The 20,694-nt window shown below is 37.3% G+C and overlaps 1 protein-coding gene across 3 annotated transcripts in view; it reads right to left on the bottom strand.

The window, feature by feature from the left end:
- Nucleotides 1–20,694, bottom strand: part of MAP4K3 (mitogen-activated protein kinase kinase kinase kinase 3) — a 192,847-nt gene that overhangs the window by 115,151 nt on the left and 57,002 nt on the right. For all 3 annotated transcript variants that reach the window (XR_009521463.1, XM_060026758.1, XM_060026759.1), the window contains exon 2: nt 12,795–12,852. Coding sequence is in view for 2 of the 3 variants with exons in the window: in XM_060026758.1 (XP_059882741.1) it covers nt 12,795–12,852 (58 nt within the window). In the remaining variant the exon portion in view is untranslated. The remainder of the gene's footprint in view (nt 1–12,794; nt 12,853–20,694) is intronic.

Below are 20,694 nucleotides of genomic sequence, written 5' to 3'. Positions count from 1 at the left end.
ACTTGGACTCACCTCAAAACTGTTACGTGAGAGAGAAATAAATGTCTATCTTGTTTAGGTCACTTTATTTTGGGGTTTCTTTGTTATAGCAGTTAACCTGAACTCTAATACCCTTCTTTAAAAAAAATTTTTTTTATTGAAGTAGAGTTGATTTACAGTGCTGTGCCAATCTCTGCTGTACAGCAAAGTGACTCAGTTATACACACATACACATTCCTTTCCTAATACCCTTCTCAGTATACCTCTTCACTGGTCTCCCTGTTTCCAGTACTGACTTACATTTCAGTACATTCGCCACATTACTGCCTGTTATCTTTTAAAACACAGACTAAATATTAGTCGTCTCTCTAATGACCTTCAGTGACCCACAGCTCTAGACATTCTGGCATGAAATAGAAGGTATCATGGTACACAATCTGGCCCTAAGTATCTTTCTGGCTTACATCCTTTATGACCCACTCCCATCCTGGACCATGCCCCCCATTTTCCCACACAGATACTTTAGCGCCAGCATCATCAGACTTCAACTTTCTCCAGGGCAACAGAAAAACAAAACTCTGTAAAGTGAAAGACAGAGGAGGTAAATTAACTCTGACGGGGCAATCAAAAAAAGATGTGAACAGACAGTGTATACTTTACACACACTGTCATTAAAAAGATAAACTTCAGGGTCTGTTCTTTGTGGGAGGCGTTTAAAGATGCACTGACTATCCAGTGGCCTAAATGTCAACAGCACCAACATCAGCAAGAAAAACAAGAGGATGTTTAAATTAAAGTCAAAACATTTTATCACCTCCAAAGGTGACCCCATACCCACTAAGCAGTCACTTCCCATCCCCCTCTCCCCAGAGCCCCTGGCGACAACAAATCTGCTTTCTGTCTCTACGGACTTACTTATGCTGTATATTTCACATAAATGGAAATACACAGTATGTGACCTATTGTGTTTGGCTTCTCTCATTTAGCATAACGTTTCCGAGGTTCAACGTTTTGTAGCATTTATCAATATGGATGACATAAATTTTACAAGCAGCGTTATTTGTAAATGTAATGTATTGGAACCAGCCTAGAGGTGCACACATAGAACAGTGACTGACTCATATGATGGAGTTTTATGCAGAATGAGAATTAATGTGGAATGACTTCCCAGACAGACTGTTAAGTGAAAAGGGCAAAATTCAAACGGATAGCTATAGTATGCTACCTTTTGTAAAAGAAAAGAAGAGAAAATAAGAAAATATTCATGTATCTGCTCATTTGGATAAACAAAACAAAACATGGAAAGGATAAACCTGAGACCAAAAATAGTGGTTATCAACAGCGGATGAGTGGGAAATAGGATAAAAAAAGATGAAAGAATGACACTTCCCTGAATCATGTTCAAGTTGCACATACTTAAAAAAATACTCTAAAAGAAATAAAATCAAAGATGAAGGAGGCATCCCCAAAATGAATACAAACAGAAACAAATAAATTGGTCATGTATCATGGGTTGAAATGTGTCCCCCCAAAAGATATGGTGAACTGAACCTCCAGTGCTTGTGAACGTGATCCTATTTGGAAACAGGGTCTTGCTGTAATCATGCTAAGATGAGGCCTTTATGGTAGTCTCTAGGACTGGTGTTCTCATATGAAGGGGAAATTTGGACACAGGGTGTTTGCTCTGTGATGACGGAGGCAGAGACTGGAACCACCTAAAAGCCAAGGGACGCCAACCAAGGGTTGCTGGCCATCACCAGAAGCTAGAGAAGCAGGGAACATATTTTTCAGGGTTCTCGGAAAGAACCAACTCTGCTGACGCCTTGATTTCCAACTTGTAGCCTCCATAACTGTTAGAGGATAAATTTCTGTTGTTTCAAGCCACCTAGTTTGTGCTACTTTGTTATGGCAGCCTGGAAACTAATACACCATACAAACTTCAACAGAATAACATATGCAATTTTCAAAGGGAGAGACACAAGGAGAACCAGATTTTAGAACAATATATGTCCTCAGCCTAGAGATAAATATTCTAAACAAACGATGACCTCCAGTTAGTAGCTGAGTTCTCAGAGGCATAGGTTAACAATTCTGAAATTACTTTTATGTTCAAGGATTAAGCAAGTAAGTAAATATACTACCGATAATGGAAACCAGGTTTCCCTCTGTTGGAGAAGGAAGTTACACATATGGAAAGAAAAGAGAGAATGAACTTTATGGTGTTAGACTGGTATTGGAGGTATAAGCATGAAGTCATAGTTTTCGATAAAGATAGATGGGGGGTAGGGAAGGGAGAGGTGTGTGGGTATGTACATATTTATGTGTGCATACATACATCTATTTCCTGGCTCTATCCCTTAAGACAACCTAGTAGAAACTATGCATCAGTAGCAATAAACAGACCTAGCATTCAAAACAAAGGCTCAGTAACTCTTTCAGATTAAAAAACAAACAAACAAAAAAAACTGAAGAGACCTGGCAACTGAATGCAACACATTATCCCAGATTTTCTTTTTCCTAAAAAGGTATTATTGGGGCAACTGACAAAATCTGAATAAGGTCTGTGCATTAAATAACAACCCTGTAGCAGCATTAATTTCCTGATTTTGATGATTGTACTGTTACGTAAGGCAATGAATGACATTTCATTGCTCTAACGAAATACACACTATTCAGGGGAAGAGGGTATCTTTAAGTGGATAAGATAAAGAAAAGATAAAGCAAATGTAGCAAATATTAATACTGAGAAATCTTGATGAAATATTGAAATTCTTTGTACTATTCTTTCAACATTTCCCCTAAAGTCTGAAATTATGTTAAATAAAAACTATAGGGCTTCCCTGGTGGCACAGTGGTTAAGAATCCCCCTGCCAATTCAGGGGACACGGGTTCGAGTCCTGGTCCGGGAAGTTCCCACATGCTGTGGAGCAACTAAGCCCATGCGCCACAACTACTGAGCCTGCGCTCTAGAGCCTGCGAGCCACAACTACTGAAGCCCGCACGCCTAGAGCCCATGCTCCACAACAAGAGAAGCCACTGCAATGAGAAGCCCGTGCACCACAACGAAGAGTAGCCCCCGCTCACCACAACTAGAGAAAGCCCGCGCGCAGCAACGAAGACCCAATGCAGCCAAAAATAATAAATAAATATAATAAATTCTTAAAAACTATAAAAACTTAAAATTTAATTTAACATTGAAAATAAATGAATAATGAGCTCTATAGTAGAGAGGCAAACTTTCAAAAAATATTGCTGGAGAACTGGGAATTATTCTAAAAATTCCAGGAAGCATCTGTAAAGCAACATACATAATAACACAGGCTCTAGGGAGACATAAACCTGGATTTAAATTTGCTCCTCTGTCATACAGCCCTAGGCAAATTACTTAATCTTTCTGTGCCTCTATCCTGTGAGATGGGGATGATAATACCACACCTACTGCACAGCGTGATTACTGTGAGACAACGCAGATGAAGAGCTCAGTACAGGGTCTGGCACACTGTCCTAAGCAAGTATCCAAAAAGTGGCTGCTGTGACTTTTATCACCATTAGTGTTGCTGTTGCAGTTGCTATGTGGATATGTGAATTTAAGAAAAATAATTCTACCATCTGGAAAAACACTAATAAGAAAGTGGATTCCTGGGACTTCCCTGCTGGTGCAGTGGTTAAGAACCTGCCTGCCAATGCAGGGGACAGGTTCGAGCCCTGGTCCGGGAAGATCCCACATGCCGCGGAGCAACTAAGTCCATGCGCCACAACTATTGAGCCTGTGCTCTAGAGCCCGTGAGCCACAACAAGAGAAGCCACCGCAATGAGAAGCCCGCGCACCGCAACGAAGAGTAGCCCCTGCTCGCTGCAGCTAGAGAAAGCCCGCGCGTAGCAACGAAGACCCAACACAGCCAAAAATAAATAAATCAATATTTTAAAAAAGAAAGTGGATTCCTGTTAAGCCAAGTTCTGCACATCATCATTATTTTCTACTGATTTCTGGACCCGTTTGAATTCTGCTGACAAATTCTCCCCTGTACCTCCTCTGACATAGAAAGCAAACTCAATATGATAGCTGTGTTTCCCCTAGTTTTTAATTTTAAAAGGACCTGTCAGTACTTCAGAGCCTATTAATGTTACTTATATACATGACACCTATAGACTTTTAAGACTACATATGTATATATCAAAGATCCAAACTAAACATATAAAAAGGGTTAATTTGTTTACCTGGAGATTGATTTTATTTTATCTTACAAATAATAAATATTTTTCTCCAGCAAGTAGGATGGGTATGCTCAAAAGGTTAGAAAGTTGCTTTGTTCCACAAAGTATAAGAACTCTAGGAACAGAACTCGTAAGTTGTGGGGTTTTTTGAACATAAAAAAATGTTTTCACATAAAAAAAAAATCATTCTGGATGTTTTAGTTTATCATATACAATATTCATTCAGTAAAATATTTACCAAACATTTATGTGCATAGAGCTGTACAATGTCTCAAGGTTATAATTAAGAGACAAAGCCTCCTCCATCGAGGATTTTATAGTCTACTGTAGGCATAATATTTAAGTTCAAAAAAGGCAATTCCTGAACTTTATTTCACTGTACATGAATAGTAACTGAAAGAAGGTAAGTTTAAGGAAATAATTTTATAAGCTTGCCTCATTCCACAGCCCCCAGAGTATCACAAAGAAAAGTCTAACACCCAAAGCATGTTCAGTATCTCTAGCAGCTCTATGGCATGTGTAAGAGTGTATGCATGTGTACTGCGGGGAGAGGTGGGGGAGTGGATAGTAAGAGAGAGGATTAAGTCAGTAGACAGTATAAGAAATCAGTTGTTGCATTTGTTTTCTAGAACAAGAAAACATAATAGCTTATAATTTTATTCATTTTAATTGCACAATACATCAATGTATTTATAACAGTTTTAAGTCCCTATTAATAAAAATTACAGCTATTTTAAGTACTTCAAATACATTAAACTACTAAATTTTTACAACAACCCTATGAGGTAGGAACTATTACTGCCCCTACTTTGCAGAAAGGAAGAATAGGTAGAGAAGTTAATAATCTTCCAAGGTCAAACAGTTTACTATGATGGAGCCTCAATTTTAATCAAAGCACTCTGGGTCCAAAGTCCGCATTCTTAACCACTACGCTATATGCTCTCTCTTTGACTTCCACTACCCATTGTAGAGACGATTAAGTTTCAAACTAAGCACTTATTTAGTAACTTTAACTTTTCAGGACATAAATGAGAACCAGGCATGGACAAAAAGTACCTTGAGAAGGTAAGAGATGACTCAAAGTTCAAAGGAAAGTTCTTCTGATAAGCTCACAGCATATTCACTTTTTCATTAGATGCAATTCTAACAAATCTGATTGTCCAATCTCCTGGCCAACAACACAACAGAAACAGGAGACAGAGGAGGCAGATATAAAGGGCTAGACTTCAAAATCAAGAAATGTGCCTTACCATTTATCTTAATGTATGTCAGTAAATGTTTACCAACCTAAAGAGAAGCAACTAGGGAATTCCCTGGAGGTCCAGTGGTTAGGACTCCACAAGCTGCTCAGCGTGGCCAAAAAAAAGCCACTAGTGACACGGAGAGAGGGGGAAATGTCATTGTCGTTCAGTCACTGTCATTTAGAGCCTTTTTCTGAGAGGCACCACAATATTTCTCTTTGTCATGAGCTGCTGAGGACAACTTATAACTATTGGTTACATTATGATAACTACACTACTCTCAGTATGTTATTTGAGGTGAAATGCATTTGAGAAATATTTACAAACACAATGGTTAAAACAATTTTTGCAATTTAAAGAGGATTTTAGAAAACTCACCTTTATGGAATCCTTTATTTTCCGATGTCATTGAGTATCTTACATTATTGTATCTATCTCTGATATCCAAACAATATGTCATTATCAATCATTATGTTAATCTTCATCAGGTTCTATAAAAAATATTCTTTGCAACAACCTACCTCAGGAACAAGTATTATTTTAAAGTCTAGCTTCAGTGTGGTATTGGCAACAAAATAAATAGGCAATTCCTTAAATTAAAACAGAAAGCCCAGAACAGAACCAATTATACCAAAGAGCTAGATTTAACTATTTGAGAAAAAAAAATTAAGTTCGATTTTTACTTCACATCATACATCAAACTAATTCTACATGGATCTAAGATCTAAATGTTAAAAAAAAAAAGTACAACGGAAGTCAGAAGTTTATATGTGTATATAAAATATACACATACGTATAAATAAATAGTGGGATTGGCAAGCCTTTCAAAGCATAAAGCTTTGATAACCATGTCCTATAGTTCAAAAGGAAAAGGGGCACAATCAGGTAATAACCAATCTTTCCACTATCAATTCTGTCCTCCTACCTGCTTATATACTCATCCTCTGCCTTATCTCCTGTTAAAATGAATCAAGTCTCCTTGCTCTTAGACTTATGCCTTGGATACTGTCTCTTCATTTTCTCGGACTTTATTCCTGGAGTTATCTGCATTAGCTTCTGCAACATCTATTTCTTCTTCTCTACTGGTTTATTCTCACTGCACTGGCACAAAACATAACTGAGTATCATGTATTCTAGAAAAACCTTCCATAAACTCCAGGTCCCACTCCAGCTAATGCCCCATTTCTCTGCTAACCTTTTCAGCAAAAGGCCTTGAGAGGAGAATCTTTCTTGCTATCTTCACTTCCTTTCCTCTCATTCACTCCTTAACCACTAATCTGATTTATCAAAGTCATCAAAACCAATGCCCAATTCTCAGTCCTCATCTTACTCCACATACCTCAGCATCATCTGACACAGTTTAATCTCCCTCCTGCCTGAAAGACTTTCTTCTAAGGCTTCACTGACAAAACCCTCAGCAGATATTTCTCCTACCTAATTTGTTACCTGTTTTCAAGTTTTCTTTGCTGGGACCTCCTCCTCTAGCGGACCTCTAGTATCGAAATCACCCAGGGTTACAACCTGGGCCATCCTTCTCTATCTCTCCTTTCTTCTCAGGTAACCTCATCTACTTCCACGGCTTCATGGACGACCTACATGCTGAGGACCCTCAAATCTGTATGTGTAACGTAACTTCTCCTAAAGCTCCAGACGCATGTGTCAAACTGCCTATTCAACATCTCCAACTAGATATCTAGCAGATGCCTAAAACATACATAATAAATAGAGGATTACTGATTCCATCCACACTTCAAGTCTTCCCCATGTCAGTAAACAGAACCTAAAGTATCACCCAGTTGCTCAGGCCAAACATCCTCCAAAAGCTTTCCACTGAGCTTCAAGTAAAATCTAACCTCCTTACCACAGTGCCCAAGGCCATCTATAACCCTAGTCCCTGACTAGCTTTCCAGCCCCCTTGCACACCCTGCTCCCACTGGCTCACAATGATCCAGCCATACAGGCCTTCTCTCTGTCCTCAGCCTTGCAGCACTCATTCTTGTCTCAGAGTCACTGCACTTGCCCTTGACCACCTAGAATGCTCTCCCCTGCAACACTGTCACAGGACTATTGCCTTCTCATCGTTCAAGTCTCAACCCAAATGCCACCTGCTCTGAAGGTCTCCCTTAACCACACTGGCTAAAGTAGCCTCTGGCCACTTTCAACATTACTTCATTTTAGTTCATGAATTATCTTATCTGTTTACGTGTTTCCTGTCACTTTGAACTAAAATATAAGCTTCTCAAGGGTAAGAGTCTGCCTTATTCACCACTATGTACCCAGCACCTAGACCAATGCCTGGCACGTAGCAGACAATGAATAAATATTTGTTAAATGACTGACACAAACAAGCTCTTCATAAAATAAAAATATAAGGCCAAGAAGTATATGGGGAAAAAAGATACCTAATCACTGGAAGACAGAGAAATGTTAATTAACAGTAAGACATCAGTTTTTGATCAAGAGTAAAGATTTTATTATAATGATATCCTTTTGTGGGCAAAGGTATAGGAAAAAAACCAAAAAACAAAAAATCAAACCCTGGAAATGTCAGGCATAATCCCTAGTATATGTCAAAACTCCTAAAAATGTACATATCCTCTGACCAGCTAATTAATTTATCATGACAAAATAATCATATGTACAAGGACAAAAGATGTCCTCATAGGTACATGATACATAATAAATAGAGGTACAAGGTTTATAATTGTAAAAACTTAAGTGTTATAATCATTAGGGACTGATTAAACAGCTATAATTTATACTGCTGAATACTATGCAGCCAACTAAAAAATGGTGGCGTAGAAATACTAACATAGAAAAAATTCATGCAATGCTTTTCAAATGAAAAGAAAATGTAAAAAATCAACGCATTTATGGATAAAACACACTCATGTACATACACATGTGTTTGCATCTTTGGTAGGCAATGGCCAGGCCAGCTACAGATGTGAGGACATAGTAAGAAGTGGAACACAAAACTACTGAACAGTGTCACAACAAATAATTGCCTTTTCTAAGAAGAGTTACACCACTCGCTGAGTATTGATGCTGTCCACCCGCAAGCCTGACAGCATAAATGGCAGCAAGCCAGGCGTTTTGTGGTTGCCAAATCACGCACTGCACGGACTACCAGTCTGGGTCACCTCTGAGGACCTGGGGAAGCACTGGGGAGCTGTGCCCACTCATGGTATTCTTCTCTTACTTATCCTTTGCAATGCTTGTTTACCGGTTCAGCAGTAAGCATGCAAATCAAGCTGATCTCAGTACATTCTTATCCATCTCTGAACTCTGCCCGGCCCTTTGTGGTCTGCGTAGGTAAGTGTATGTGTCTCTGTGTGTGCAGTATATATGTTAGGTGTTTGTAGAGGCATACCTCAGAGATGTTGTGGGTTTAGTTCCAGAAGACTGCAATAAAGCAAGTCACACTAATTTCTTGGTTTCCCAGTACATATGAAAGTTATGTTTACACTAACTGTAGTCTATTAAGCAATAGCATTATATCTAAAAAAAAAGTACATACCTTAATTTAAAAATACTTTATTGCTAAAAAATGCTAACCATCATCTGAACCTTCGGCAAGTCGTAATCTTTTTGCCATTAACATCACTGATCACAGATGACCATAACACGTTATACTAATAATGAAAATGTTTGAATTATGGAAATTGCCAAAATGTGACACAGTGACACAAAGTGAGCAAAAGCTACTGGAAAAATGGTGCCAACAGACTTGCTCAATGCAGGATCACCACAAACCTTCAATTTGTAAAAAACACAGTATTTGTGAAGCACAGTGAAGTGAAGCCCAATAAAACTAGGTATGCCTGTACATAAATACACAAAAAAATCTGGAGAAAATCACTAAAAGTCAAGTGTTTATAGAGGTGGCAGAATGATGAATGATGTTTAGCTTCTTCTTCTTGTTTAATTGTATTTTTTTAACTTTTATTACAATGATCAAACATTGTCCTTGCAACTTAAGTTAAAAAATGTTATAGACTGATGCTTAATCAAAGAACAATTGAGAAAATCAAATCTAAATTAAAGCCACAGGAATAAGATTAGAAGCCCCAGTGAGATACTTAGACCAAATTCACACTTAAGTAAACAATTTTGTCCAAATGTCCAAAGAAGTTTTCATCTAGCTTCACGTTCAAACTGGATATCACTTATAAAGAAAAAGAGGGAAAAAAAAAACAACTTTGGATGCAAATTCTTAAAATCATTCCCACTACACTTGACTATTTCAGATTTAGTTTCTGTTTTTCAAAATGTCAAAGACTGGATATCAGAATTGTAATTTAGAAAAATGAGAACATAATACCACCAACAAAGCTGTCCTCTTCCACCACATGCCAAATCACACCTGAATCTTACCAGTCTTCTAGAACTAACCACTAACTCACAGAAGAACACACTAAATGATCCTACAGGGGGGCAGCTGGCAAAACCCCGACTAAGGGAAAATCCTACAGGATAAATAACCAAGTTTCTTCAAACAAACAAAAGGCAAAGAAAAAGACAAACACAGATGAAGGCACAACCTATGGATATAAAAGAAATTTGAGACACATCAACTAATTACAATGTGTGAAACTTATTTGTTATTAAGAAGCTATTATTAATATTGTAAGAGACTACAATGGTATTGTGGTTATTTTTTATAACTGTATTAAGGCATATTTTAAAATCATGTAATTCATCTATATCAAGTGCATAATTCAATGATTTTTTTTTAGTAAATTCACCAAGTTCACTATAAATCAGTTTTAGAATATTTCCATTACCCAATAAGATCCCTCATGCCCATTAATTATTAATCCTCCTGCCACATACATCAGCCCACGAATCCACCTTCTGACTCTGTAGATTTGCCTTTTCTAAACATTTCACATAAATGGAATCATATAATATGTAGTCTCTTTTATCTGGCTTCTTCCACTTTTTACATGTTTTTAAGGTTCATTTATGTCACAGCATGTATCAACAGTTTGTTTCTTTTTATTGCTGAACAGTATTCCACTGTATGGACACATTTTCTCTATTCATTTACCAGTTGATGGGCAGTTAGGTTGTTTCCAGCTTCTGTCTATTATGAATAACACTGCTGTGAACATCTGTGTGTGAAAATTGTGTGGGTAGATACACAAGAGCGGAATTGCTACGTCATTATGGCAAATTAAGAAACTTTTAAAGAAACTCTTAAAGTGCTTTAGATATATTAGCTTACTTAATCCTTACAACAACGTTAAGAGGAAGTTACTATTATTATCCCCATTTTAGGGATGAGGAAACAGAGGTCCATCCGAAAAGCTTAAGCAATGTGGTCAAGCCAGACTAGAATCAAAGTAGTCTGGCTTTGGAGTCTGTGCACTTAACCACTGTGCCATATACTTCAAGCTCACCAACAAGTTAAACATTTCTCACAGGATATAAACAAATTAAAATAAAGAAATTAAACGGAAAAATTCAGGGGGAATTCCTTGGCGGTCCAATGGTTAGGACTCCGGGTTCCACTGCAGGGGGCCGGGGTTCAATCCCTGGTCAGGGAACTAAGATCCTGCAAGCCACACACGCAGCCAAAAAAAAAATTCAGGTGACTTCTATGAACACACAAGTAGGGAATCCAATATAAACTAAATTTAAGTGTATAACTAATAACATATATGGTAGTAACTCTTGTTATCTCTGAGTGGCAGAATAGGAATAAGCTTTTTTCTTTTTATTTAATTGTGTTTTATTTTATTACAATGATCTATATATACAAGGCAGTGTTCAAGATGAACATAACACAAAAAATTCACTAATCAGTAAACAAATGACTTGATGAACAATAAGATTTTAAGTTCCTAATTTTTTAAAGGAAATTTTAAGATGTCCTGAATGTGTACTATGCACCGACGCTAAGCTGAGTGCTGTGGACACAAATTCAATTAAAACTTAGGAACAAAGAAAGACGACTCTGGAAGCACAGCTGTGGTAAGTGGTATTCCAGAGCTATTCCTGCAGGAGTCATCTTAGTCAGGGCAGGGGTCAGGGGAGGAAGGCTTCCTGAAAGAGGAGGCACTAAACTGATTTGAAGGAATGATGTATGTACATACTGCTACCAGTTAGAGACTACTTCATCAATAACATAGCCACTTCTTAATGATTAAAAATGGAGGCCCTGCTTCAAATGTCAAACCTTTAATTTCTTAACCTCAGATTTTGTCAATTTCAAATTTCCGCTAAACAACAGGAGATTCAGAGAACAGAAAAAGCTTTGTCATGTGATGCTAGAATATAATTAGAATATAAAAAAATCTGTAAATACCTGTAACTTAAAAAGTATTTTTTTAATTCATTATATTTGAGTGTGGTTTGATCACAGTCAGTCAACACATCCTTCAAACTTCATCTTAATAGCACTTCTAAAAAGTCTACTGATGATCTAAATCAGGGGTGGGCAAACTACAAGCGCAGGTGGCCTGGTTTGCTAAGAATGGTTTTTCAGCAAAGAATGGTTTTTATATTTTAGGAGGATGAAAAGAGAGAGGGAGGAAGAGAGAGAGAACTGTATACAGAGACTACCTGTGGTCCAAAAAGCCTAAAATATTTTACTATCTCGACTTTCATAGAAAAAGTTGCCTACACTTAAAAAAAAAAAAATTACTGGATGTATTTGTGCCCATACTGAAAGGCACCCTCAGAAAGGCACTATCATCGCCGTGGAACTCAGTCTAGACACTAGTACACTTACTTACTTATGGTGGGAGGGAGAAAAAGAGGGAAGGGTATGTTTGCAGGTAGCAGGGGGAATTCAGGGATAGAATACAGTTGAAGCAGATGAAAAATATGGAGCAGTCCTAGAGGCTTGACAAGCTACTAAAGGTGGAAGGTAGCTATTACAACCTTAACGACCTGTGAAATATGAGATCTAGGTTTATTGAGGAAACCGAGACTCAGAGCTTAAGTTACCTGCTCAAGTTCACAGAGCAAGACAGTGGGACACGAAGAGCTGGACTACAACCAGCAAATTTCAGTCCCATTCCTTCCACTGCGTCACACTGCCCCTCATCACTGGACAGTGTTAACCTGGAAATACACCACTAACAACGTGTGACAAGGGAGCTCAACTGCGTCCAGAAGGAACAAAGTCTCCTCAGGAGCTCCCCTCCCTCCCGCGATTATTAGCTATTTTTCAGGGAAGAACTGGGCAACAAGTCTACAGGTCTCAAAGAGGTGAAGGAAAGAGTAGACACTAGTCCTATTTGCCAGATGTTGGGAACAAGAGAAGGTTGACCAAACATCATTAAAACAAGCCTGAAAGCTATCCAGTGGTTGAGAGCAATAAGAAACACCAAATTTCAATGAATTTACCTGGTTCCAGTTTTATTACTTTAATTGCTGCCAATTCACCGGTGTTAACATTTCGTGCCTAAAAGAAAAGAAAAGATAATTGTGAAAAAAGCTTTCATAAAAACTTCATAAAATGTAATTTTAGCTTTTATTTATTTTCAATTATTCAGAAAAGTCTTTTAAAGCAAGAATTGCGAAAGTGATTTATATTTACAAAACAAACAGTACATTCTTCAAAATGAATTTCAACATTAATCTATGTATAAATTTAATAATGGTGATAATAATATTGTTAACAGAAGCACAGACCTTAGTATACATACATCAGGCACTATTCTAAGTGTTTTGGGTTTTTTTGCGGTACGCAGGCCTCTCACTGCTGTGGCCTCTCCCATTGCGGAGCACAGGCTCCGGACGCGCAGGCTCAACGGCCATGGCTTACGGGCCCAGCCGCTCCGTGGCATGTGGGATCTTCCCGGACCGGGGCACGAACCCGTGTCCCCTGCATCGGCAGGCGGACTCTCAACCACTGCGCCACCAGGGAAGCCCTCTAAGTGTTTTTATATTAATTCGTTTAATCCTTACAACAATCTTATGAGGTAGGTACTAATACTATTCCCCTGTTGCAGATGAGGAATCTGAAGCACCAAGAAGTTAAAGAACTTGCCAAGGCCATCTACCTAGTCAGTGACGGTGCTGGGATTCTAACCCAGGCAGTCTAACGCTAGAGTCTGAGCTTTTCTAAGCATTACATTCTACTGCCATTCATTCAAAGGTTTGTTAAAATCTTGAATTAACTAGCTTTAAACTTGTAAATTAAAAAACTTCATAATATGAAAAGCAAGCACCATTTTTTAACTGTAAAAACAACCTCCCTGCATCTGTTTAAACACACCTGATAGTACAATGAAATAAGTGCAGTTAATACAAACCAAATATATCTTTACAAGCCACATATTAAAAATATAAATATTAAAAAAAATCAATCCATAATGTTAGATTGCCGGTGTTTACAGCTGTAATTAGGTATAAATAAGCAGAAATTGTCTTTTCAATTTGTACAAAAATGGCAGTTATTTTTGTCAATTTAAAATGTTCTATAACTGAATCAGAATTTTCAAAATAATATTTTAAACTATGAACTGAAACTTAATAAACTGATTTTCATATCAACCAATGAAGATCAATATATGCAATTCCCTGATCACAGAAGAATTCATTCATGTGATGAGAATAATACTTAGTTGTAACACTTCTTATTAATGGATTGGTAAAGATCAGTGAATCACCCACAAGGGATGATAACAGCATTAACATCGGAATCCTTCTATGAATACTGGGGCATTAAAAAACAAAAAAAATCAGTTTCTAAGAAGATATATATGGGACACAGTCACTGCTGAAATATAAAATTTAACCTTTAAACTCAAAGAAGAACAAAGGTATTAAAAAATATAAATTAAGAAAACATTAAAATAAAATTTTCAGGGAAAATTCATTCCTTTTGGAAAAAAAATCCCCATGACTAATAAACACTTAGGATGCCAACTTATTACAGGCAGTTCAAAACAGATTTCAACATTTATTTCAAACTAAACTTAATTTCCATTATATGAGACAGTTCAAATAGTGCCACATATTTATTCCCTTCCCTAGGATGAGAAGGTATACACACACACACACACACACACACACACACACACACACACACGGAATAGACATTCTGGGCGCATTTTCTAAGGAGGATGGGGCACAGTGTACCTGTAAAATATTCAGGGTATCACATCAACGTTAGTCATAAACCTTCTCAAACACTCTCAGAACGCGTTGCCTTTCCACACTGAGAAATCTTTTCCCTGTTAGGCTCCTCCTTGATACTCTGTCCGTTAACCCACATCTTTTTTTAGCAATTCTCCAAATAAAATAAGACAAAACATACTACTCTCTCCAATTCTCAATTCTCCATTTAAAAATTTTGCTATAGTTTTGTTTTCTGTTTATTGAAAATAAACTCAGAGTATGCACTAGCAAAAAATATGAACTCAAAGAAAGCTAGGGTGATTACTTTTACAGCTGAAATTCTGTTCCCAGCTTACCACAAGAGGGCACGATCTCTACTGACAACGCAAGTTACACAAAGTGTCCAAAATGGCTGCAGTACACAATGTACTCTTCTAAAAATAGATTTATTAATGGTTACACCAACACATATTTAACAGAAAAACTATGACAGTAAACGAGTGATAACTAGTTTACTAAAGTCCATTATTTACTATAGGCTTGACTTATGAATACAATTTTTCAAAATTTAAATCAGTCTAGAATTTTCTAAAGGATAAAAAGTTTTAAAATATTGGAATTCTCCAATATGTAACTTACTTGACAGACAAGATAAATCACAAAAAGGGAAGAAGAATAACAAAAAACCCTCGGTAAACCTGAATTTCTGAGCTTTTTCCCCATCAAAATCCTTACATTTATTAATGGAAGATGTTTAAAGCATTATGGTTCATCAAGAATCTTGGTCCTCTGGCTAAAATAAGTCATATTTTGCTGTCTCTAAACTCACAGCAGCCAAGGTTACACACAGGTAAATTTAAAAATTAATATTAACTCTAATACTCTGTACCTACTATTCTTTTTTCAATCACCTAGAGAAACTGATTAGGAAAAAAATGAGAGCAAAGTAAATATTATAACATATTACCACGTATAAAGTTAAAAATTTCTAAATCAGTATCAGTAACATAAAATTTACAGATCTGCCCAGGGCAGAAAACTGAGGATACGTATTTCTCAGCTTCTAGACCCACTCTTCTGCCACATCATTGATTTGACCACCATTCTCACATGCTCTGAAAGTGATGTTCAGATCACGTTGTTCTTGAGTTTAAAACTCTTCAGGAGTACACACCGTTGCTTTAAAGACACAAATTCAAATTCCCTATCAGAGAATTTAAATTACTTACTAAATACAGCACTTTTTATAACAGCTTTATTGGGATATAATTCACATATCATAAAGTTCACCCTTTTAATGTGTACAATGCAGCAGTTTCTAGTATATTCACATAATTATGTAACCATTATTCCTCTCTAAATCTGAAACATTTTCATTGCTCCAGAAAGAAACCCCCAGACCCATTAGCAGTCGCTCCCCTACTCCTCCCCCTCCCAGACCCTGACAACTAGTACTGGTCTACTTCCTGTCTCTATTGATTTGACTGTTCTGGATATTTCACATAAATAGGATCATACAAAATGTGGTCCCTTGTGACTAGCTTCTTTAACTGAGCATAAGGTTTTCAGGTTCATCCATGTTGCGGCACATATCAGTACTTTATTCCTTTTGTTGCTGAACAATATTTCATTGCATGGCAATTCCACATTTGTTTATCCTTTTATCAGTTGAAGGATATTTGGGTTGTTTCCATTTGGGGCTATTATGAACAATGCTTTTATGAACACTGTGTGGACCTACGTTTTCGATTCTGTTGGATACAGATCTAATAGTGGAATTGCTGAATCACACGGTAACTGTATGATTAGCTTTTTGAAGAACTGTCAAACTTTCTTCCAAAGTGGCTGCACCATTTTATATTATCGCCAGCAATGTATGAGGATTCCAATTTCTCTACATCCATGCCAATATTTATTATTACCTGGCTTTTTAACTTTTGTTTTCTTAGTGAATGTGAAGTACTGTCTCTCTGTGGTTTGACTTAAAACTCACTAATGGCTAACAATCTTGAGCATCTTTTCATATGCTGGTTAGTCATTTGAATTTCTTTGGAAAAATGTGTATCCAATTCTTTGCTCATTTTTAATTGTCAATTTTATTGTTGACTTGTAAGAGTTCTTTATAAATCTTGATATGCCTCTTATTGATTACATGACTTGTAAATATTTAATCCCACTCTGAGTTGTCTTTGTTTTCTTGATGGTGTTCTTTGAAGCACAAAACTTTTAAATTTTGATGAAGTCCAACTTACCTATTTTTAGTTACTTGTGCTTTGAGTATTATAGCTGAAAAACCACTGCCTGGAACCCAAGGTCACAAAGATTTTTTTTCCTATGTTTTTTTCTAAGAGTTTTATAGTTTAGGTCTTCCATTTAGGTCTCTGATCCATTTTGAGTGACTTTTTATATGGTGTCAGGCAGGGCTCAAATTTCACTCCTTTGCATGTGGATAGCCAATTGCGAAATACAACATTTTACTGTAAAACCATTCACTACCTGGCTCCTGTCTATATTTCCAGTCATTCCTTAATTTGCACTTTATGCTCTAACCAAACTAAACAACTGGCCATCTCCAATGCTATCCACACTTTTTGCCCTTTGGCACTTAATGCCTAGACAAACGCTCTCCCTAACTCCCTCCCCTGGCCTAACTTCTAGACGTCTTTTAAAGCTCAACTTAGGTTATTATCACTTCCCACAAGAATTTTCCTGATCCCCATTCAAGTTTAGGCACCCCCCCCCCCCACACACACACACACTCCCACAGATCCTCAGTAACCTTTCTCAAATGGGAAAGGTTAGACCTGGTGAGAAAAACCCTGCGGATCTAGAGCTGATCTCAGTTTTAGAGGAGCTCTTGGAAACTATTACATTTCAAAGCTGTCCCAAAATTCAGTTTGATTCAGTCAGACTTTTAGAAGCCATTCATATTAGCATTAATTTGGTAAAAGGTTTTTCTAAGATGATTTCATGCAAACTGCTGAGTTATCTCCAATTATCAGAAAAGTATTCCTTGAGTGTGGGAATGGGAGTAAACAACATAATCAAGAATGGATCATTAAGCAGCAAAAAAAAAAAAAAAAAAGTGCTATGTGTTATATAAAGTGAGTTAAATAACTATCAATAACAAATCTGCTCATCTACGATATACAAGCACCTTCTGGTACCCAAAGCTTACTATTCAGAAGGGGCTGTCCAACGAGAATATGAAGAAAGGTTCTGAAACGGGAGTGAAAAAATGCAAAGTTTAGTGCTGGCTCTGCCAGTAACACGCAACGGGATCTGAGCAAGTAATCTCCTTGTGTCTTCTCCCCCCAATTTAAAAACAAGAAAGTGAAAAAAGACTACTTCTAAGAAGGTTCCTTCTAATTCTGAAAGTCAATGTTTACATCAAATAATTTAACTCTAAATTAACAGATTCCAAATACTGAACCAGCTGGCTGGTTACACAAGAATCATATGAGGAGTTTAAAAACAAAACAATAAAAACACTGCCACTGATTTCTGAATCAACAGATTTAGGATGAGACACAGGAATCTGTATTTAAAGCTACTGAAGTGCTGCTTCTGGTGCTCAGCCAGGCCTGGGCACCTGGTCTAAGGCACTGTGCCATGTGAATTTTATAAAATATAAGTACCGACTTTTAAGTCTGCAAGGGCTGTTTACAGGGATGGCTTTATGAAGGAGATACCACCTAAGCAGAGGTTTGAGAGATGGGCTGGATTACAACAAACACAGAAGAGGGATGGGAAAGAGGGCATAGAAAAAAAAGCATGAACAAAGGCACAGGGACAGAAAACAGGCTATTTTGAGTGTACTGGGCGGGCCAAACCTCAGGGTGCCTCCCATATAAATACTCATTTCAGAGAAAAATGGCTAACCCACAGCCCCTGCTGAAGGAATAGTTTTGTTTGCTTTTCCACAGTTTCTTGGACTAGGTATGAGCCTACTACAAAGGCAACCACTTCATAGGAAGACTGATAGCCAGGGTGATGTACATTCCTGGTTTGCCCAGGACATTTGCAGGTTATGCCAGCTGTCCTAGCAGAATTACTAACAATGCCCACTTTCACTCTCAAATTTATAATTAAAATTTTATTTAACTTGGATGGTAAATTATAAGGTCACTCTACCAATAAACCGTGAGCTGACATGAAAAAGGAAATAGGCCAATCAGATTCTCGAAAATAGGGGTCAGCAAACATGCCTGTTTTTGTAAATGAAGCTTTACCGAAACACAGCCATGTTCATCTGGTTAAGTATTGTCTATGGCTGCTTTCACAATACAACAGTAGAGTTGAGCAGCTGAGATAGAGACCATGTGGCCCACAAAACCTGAAGTATTTACTATCTGGCCCTTTACAGAGAAAACTGGCTGACCCCCACTCTAAAGCAGCACTATCCAGTAGAACCTTCTGCATTAATGGAAATGTTCTATACCTGCGCTGTCCACTACTGTAGTCCCACGCCACATGGAGCTACTGATCAACTGAAATGTGGTTAATACAACTGAAGAACTGAGCTGTATTTAATTATTTGTGTACGCAACATTTAAATTGGAAAGGCTTTAAATTTTTTTGAGATATTTAAATATTTAAAAATTTGAGATATAATTGACATATAACATTGTATTAGTTTTAGGTGTACAACATGATTTGATATATGTGTATATTACTAAATGATTACCACAGTAAGTTTAGTTAACATTCATCACCACACATAGCTACAAATTTTTTCTTGTGATGAGAACTTTTAGGATCTATTCTCTTAGCATCTTTCATATATATAATACAGTATTGTTAACTATAGTCACCATGCTGTACATTACATCCCCAAGACTCGTTTAGCTTTAACTGGAAAACAATCAACTCTTAAAAATATAGTTCTAGTAGTTTTAACACATGCATAGATTTGCATAAAATGAGTTAACAACCATCTGGAAACAGAAAAGTTCCAGCACTGCAAAACCTCCCTTGAAAGTTACATTCTCCCTTCAGTCCAACCTCTGGCAACTACTGATTTGTTCTTTGCCACTACAGTTTTGTCTTTTCAAGAATTTCATGTAAATTAAATCATCATATAACTTTTTGAGACTATTTTCTTTCACCAAGTTGCTGTATGTATCATTAATTTATTCCTTTTTATTGTTAAGCAGTATTCCACTGTATGGATATACCACAGTTTATTCACTACCATTGGAAGGACATATTGGCTGTTCTCAGTTTTAGGTAAATGTGAATTGAGCTGCTATAAACATCTGTGTACAGATTATAAAAAGACCTTGGAGAGAGACTGGGCCATATAGTGGGTATATGTATAATCTTTAAAGAAACAGTCAAGTTCTTTCTAGAGTGGCTGTACCATTGTTCATTTCCAGCAGCAATGTATGAGAGCTCCAGTTCTTCCAGAACTTCCTTGCTAGAAGTTGGAACTGTACTTCTTAGCCATTTCTAACAGGTAGGTGATGGTATCTCATGGTGATTTTAGTCTGCATTTCCCTAATGGCTAATGACATTGAACATCTATTCATGTGCTTATTTGCCATCCTTTGGTGAAGTGTCTTCTATCTTTTGTCCATGTTTTAATTGGGATGTTTCTTATTGTTGAGTTTTGAGAGTTCTTTATATATTCTAGATACAAGTTCTTTTTCAGGCATATGATTTGCAAATATTTTTTCCCAGTCTATATCTTGTCTTTTCATTCTCTTAACAGTGCCTTTTACAGAGCATTATGGACTGAATTGTGTGCCCCCCAAATCCGGACGTTGAAGTCCTAAGCCCCAGTACCTTAGAATGTAACTGTATTTGGAGACACGGCCTTTAAAGAGGTAATTAAGGTTAAATGAAGCCATACGGATGGGCTCTAATCCAATAGGACCAGTGTTCTTATAAGAGGAAGGGACCAGAGTTGTGTGTGCACAGAGAAAAGGCCATGTGAGAACACAGCAAGAAGGCAGCCACCTACAACCCAAGCAGAGGCCTCAAGAGACACCAACCCTAACAACACCTTAATCTTGGGCTTCCAGTCTCCAGAACTGTGAGAAAATAAAATTTCGATTGTTTACGCCACCCAGTCTGTGGTATTTTGCTATGGCAGACCTAGCAAACTAACACACTGAGCAAAAGTTTTTACCTTTGATGAAGTCCAATTTATCAACTGTTTTCTTTTATGAATTATGCT

This window comes from Delphinus delphis, chromosome 12 (genome assembly GCF_949987515.2).
Source record: "Delphinus delphis chromosome 12, mDelDel1.2, whole genome shotgun sequence".
NCBI lineage: Eukaryota > Metazoa > Chordata > Mammalia > Artiodactyla > Delphinidae > Delphinus > Delphinus delphis.
Note: the sequence above shows the minus strand (reverse complement) of the source record. Positions and strands in the feature narration are given on the sequence as shown.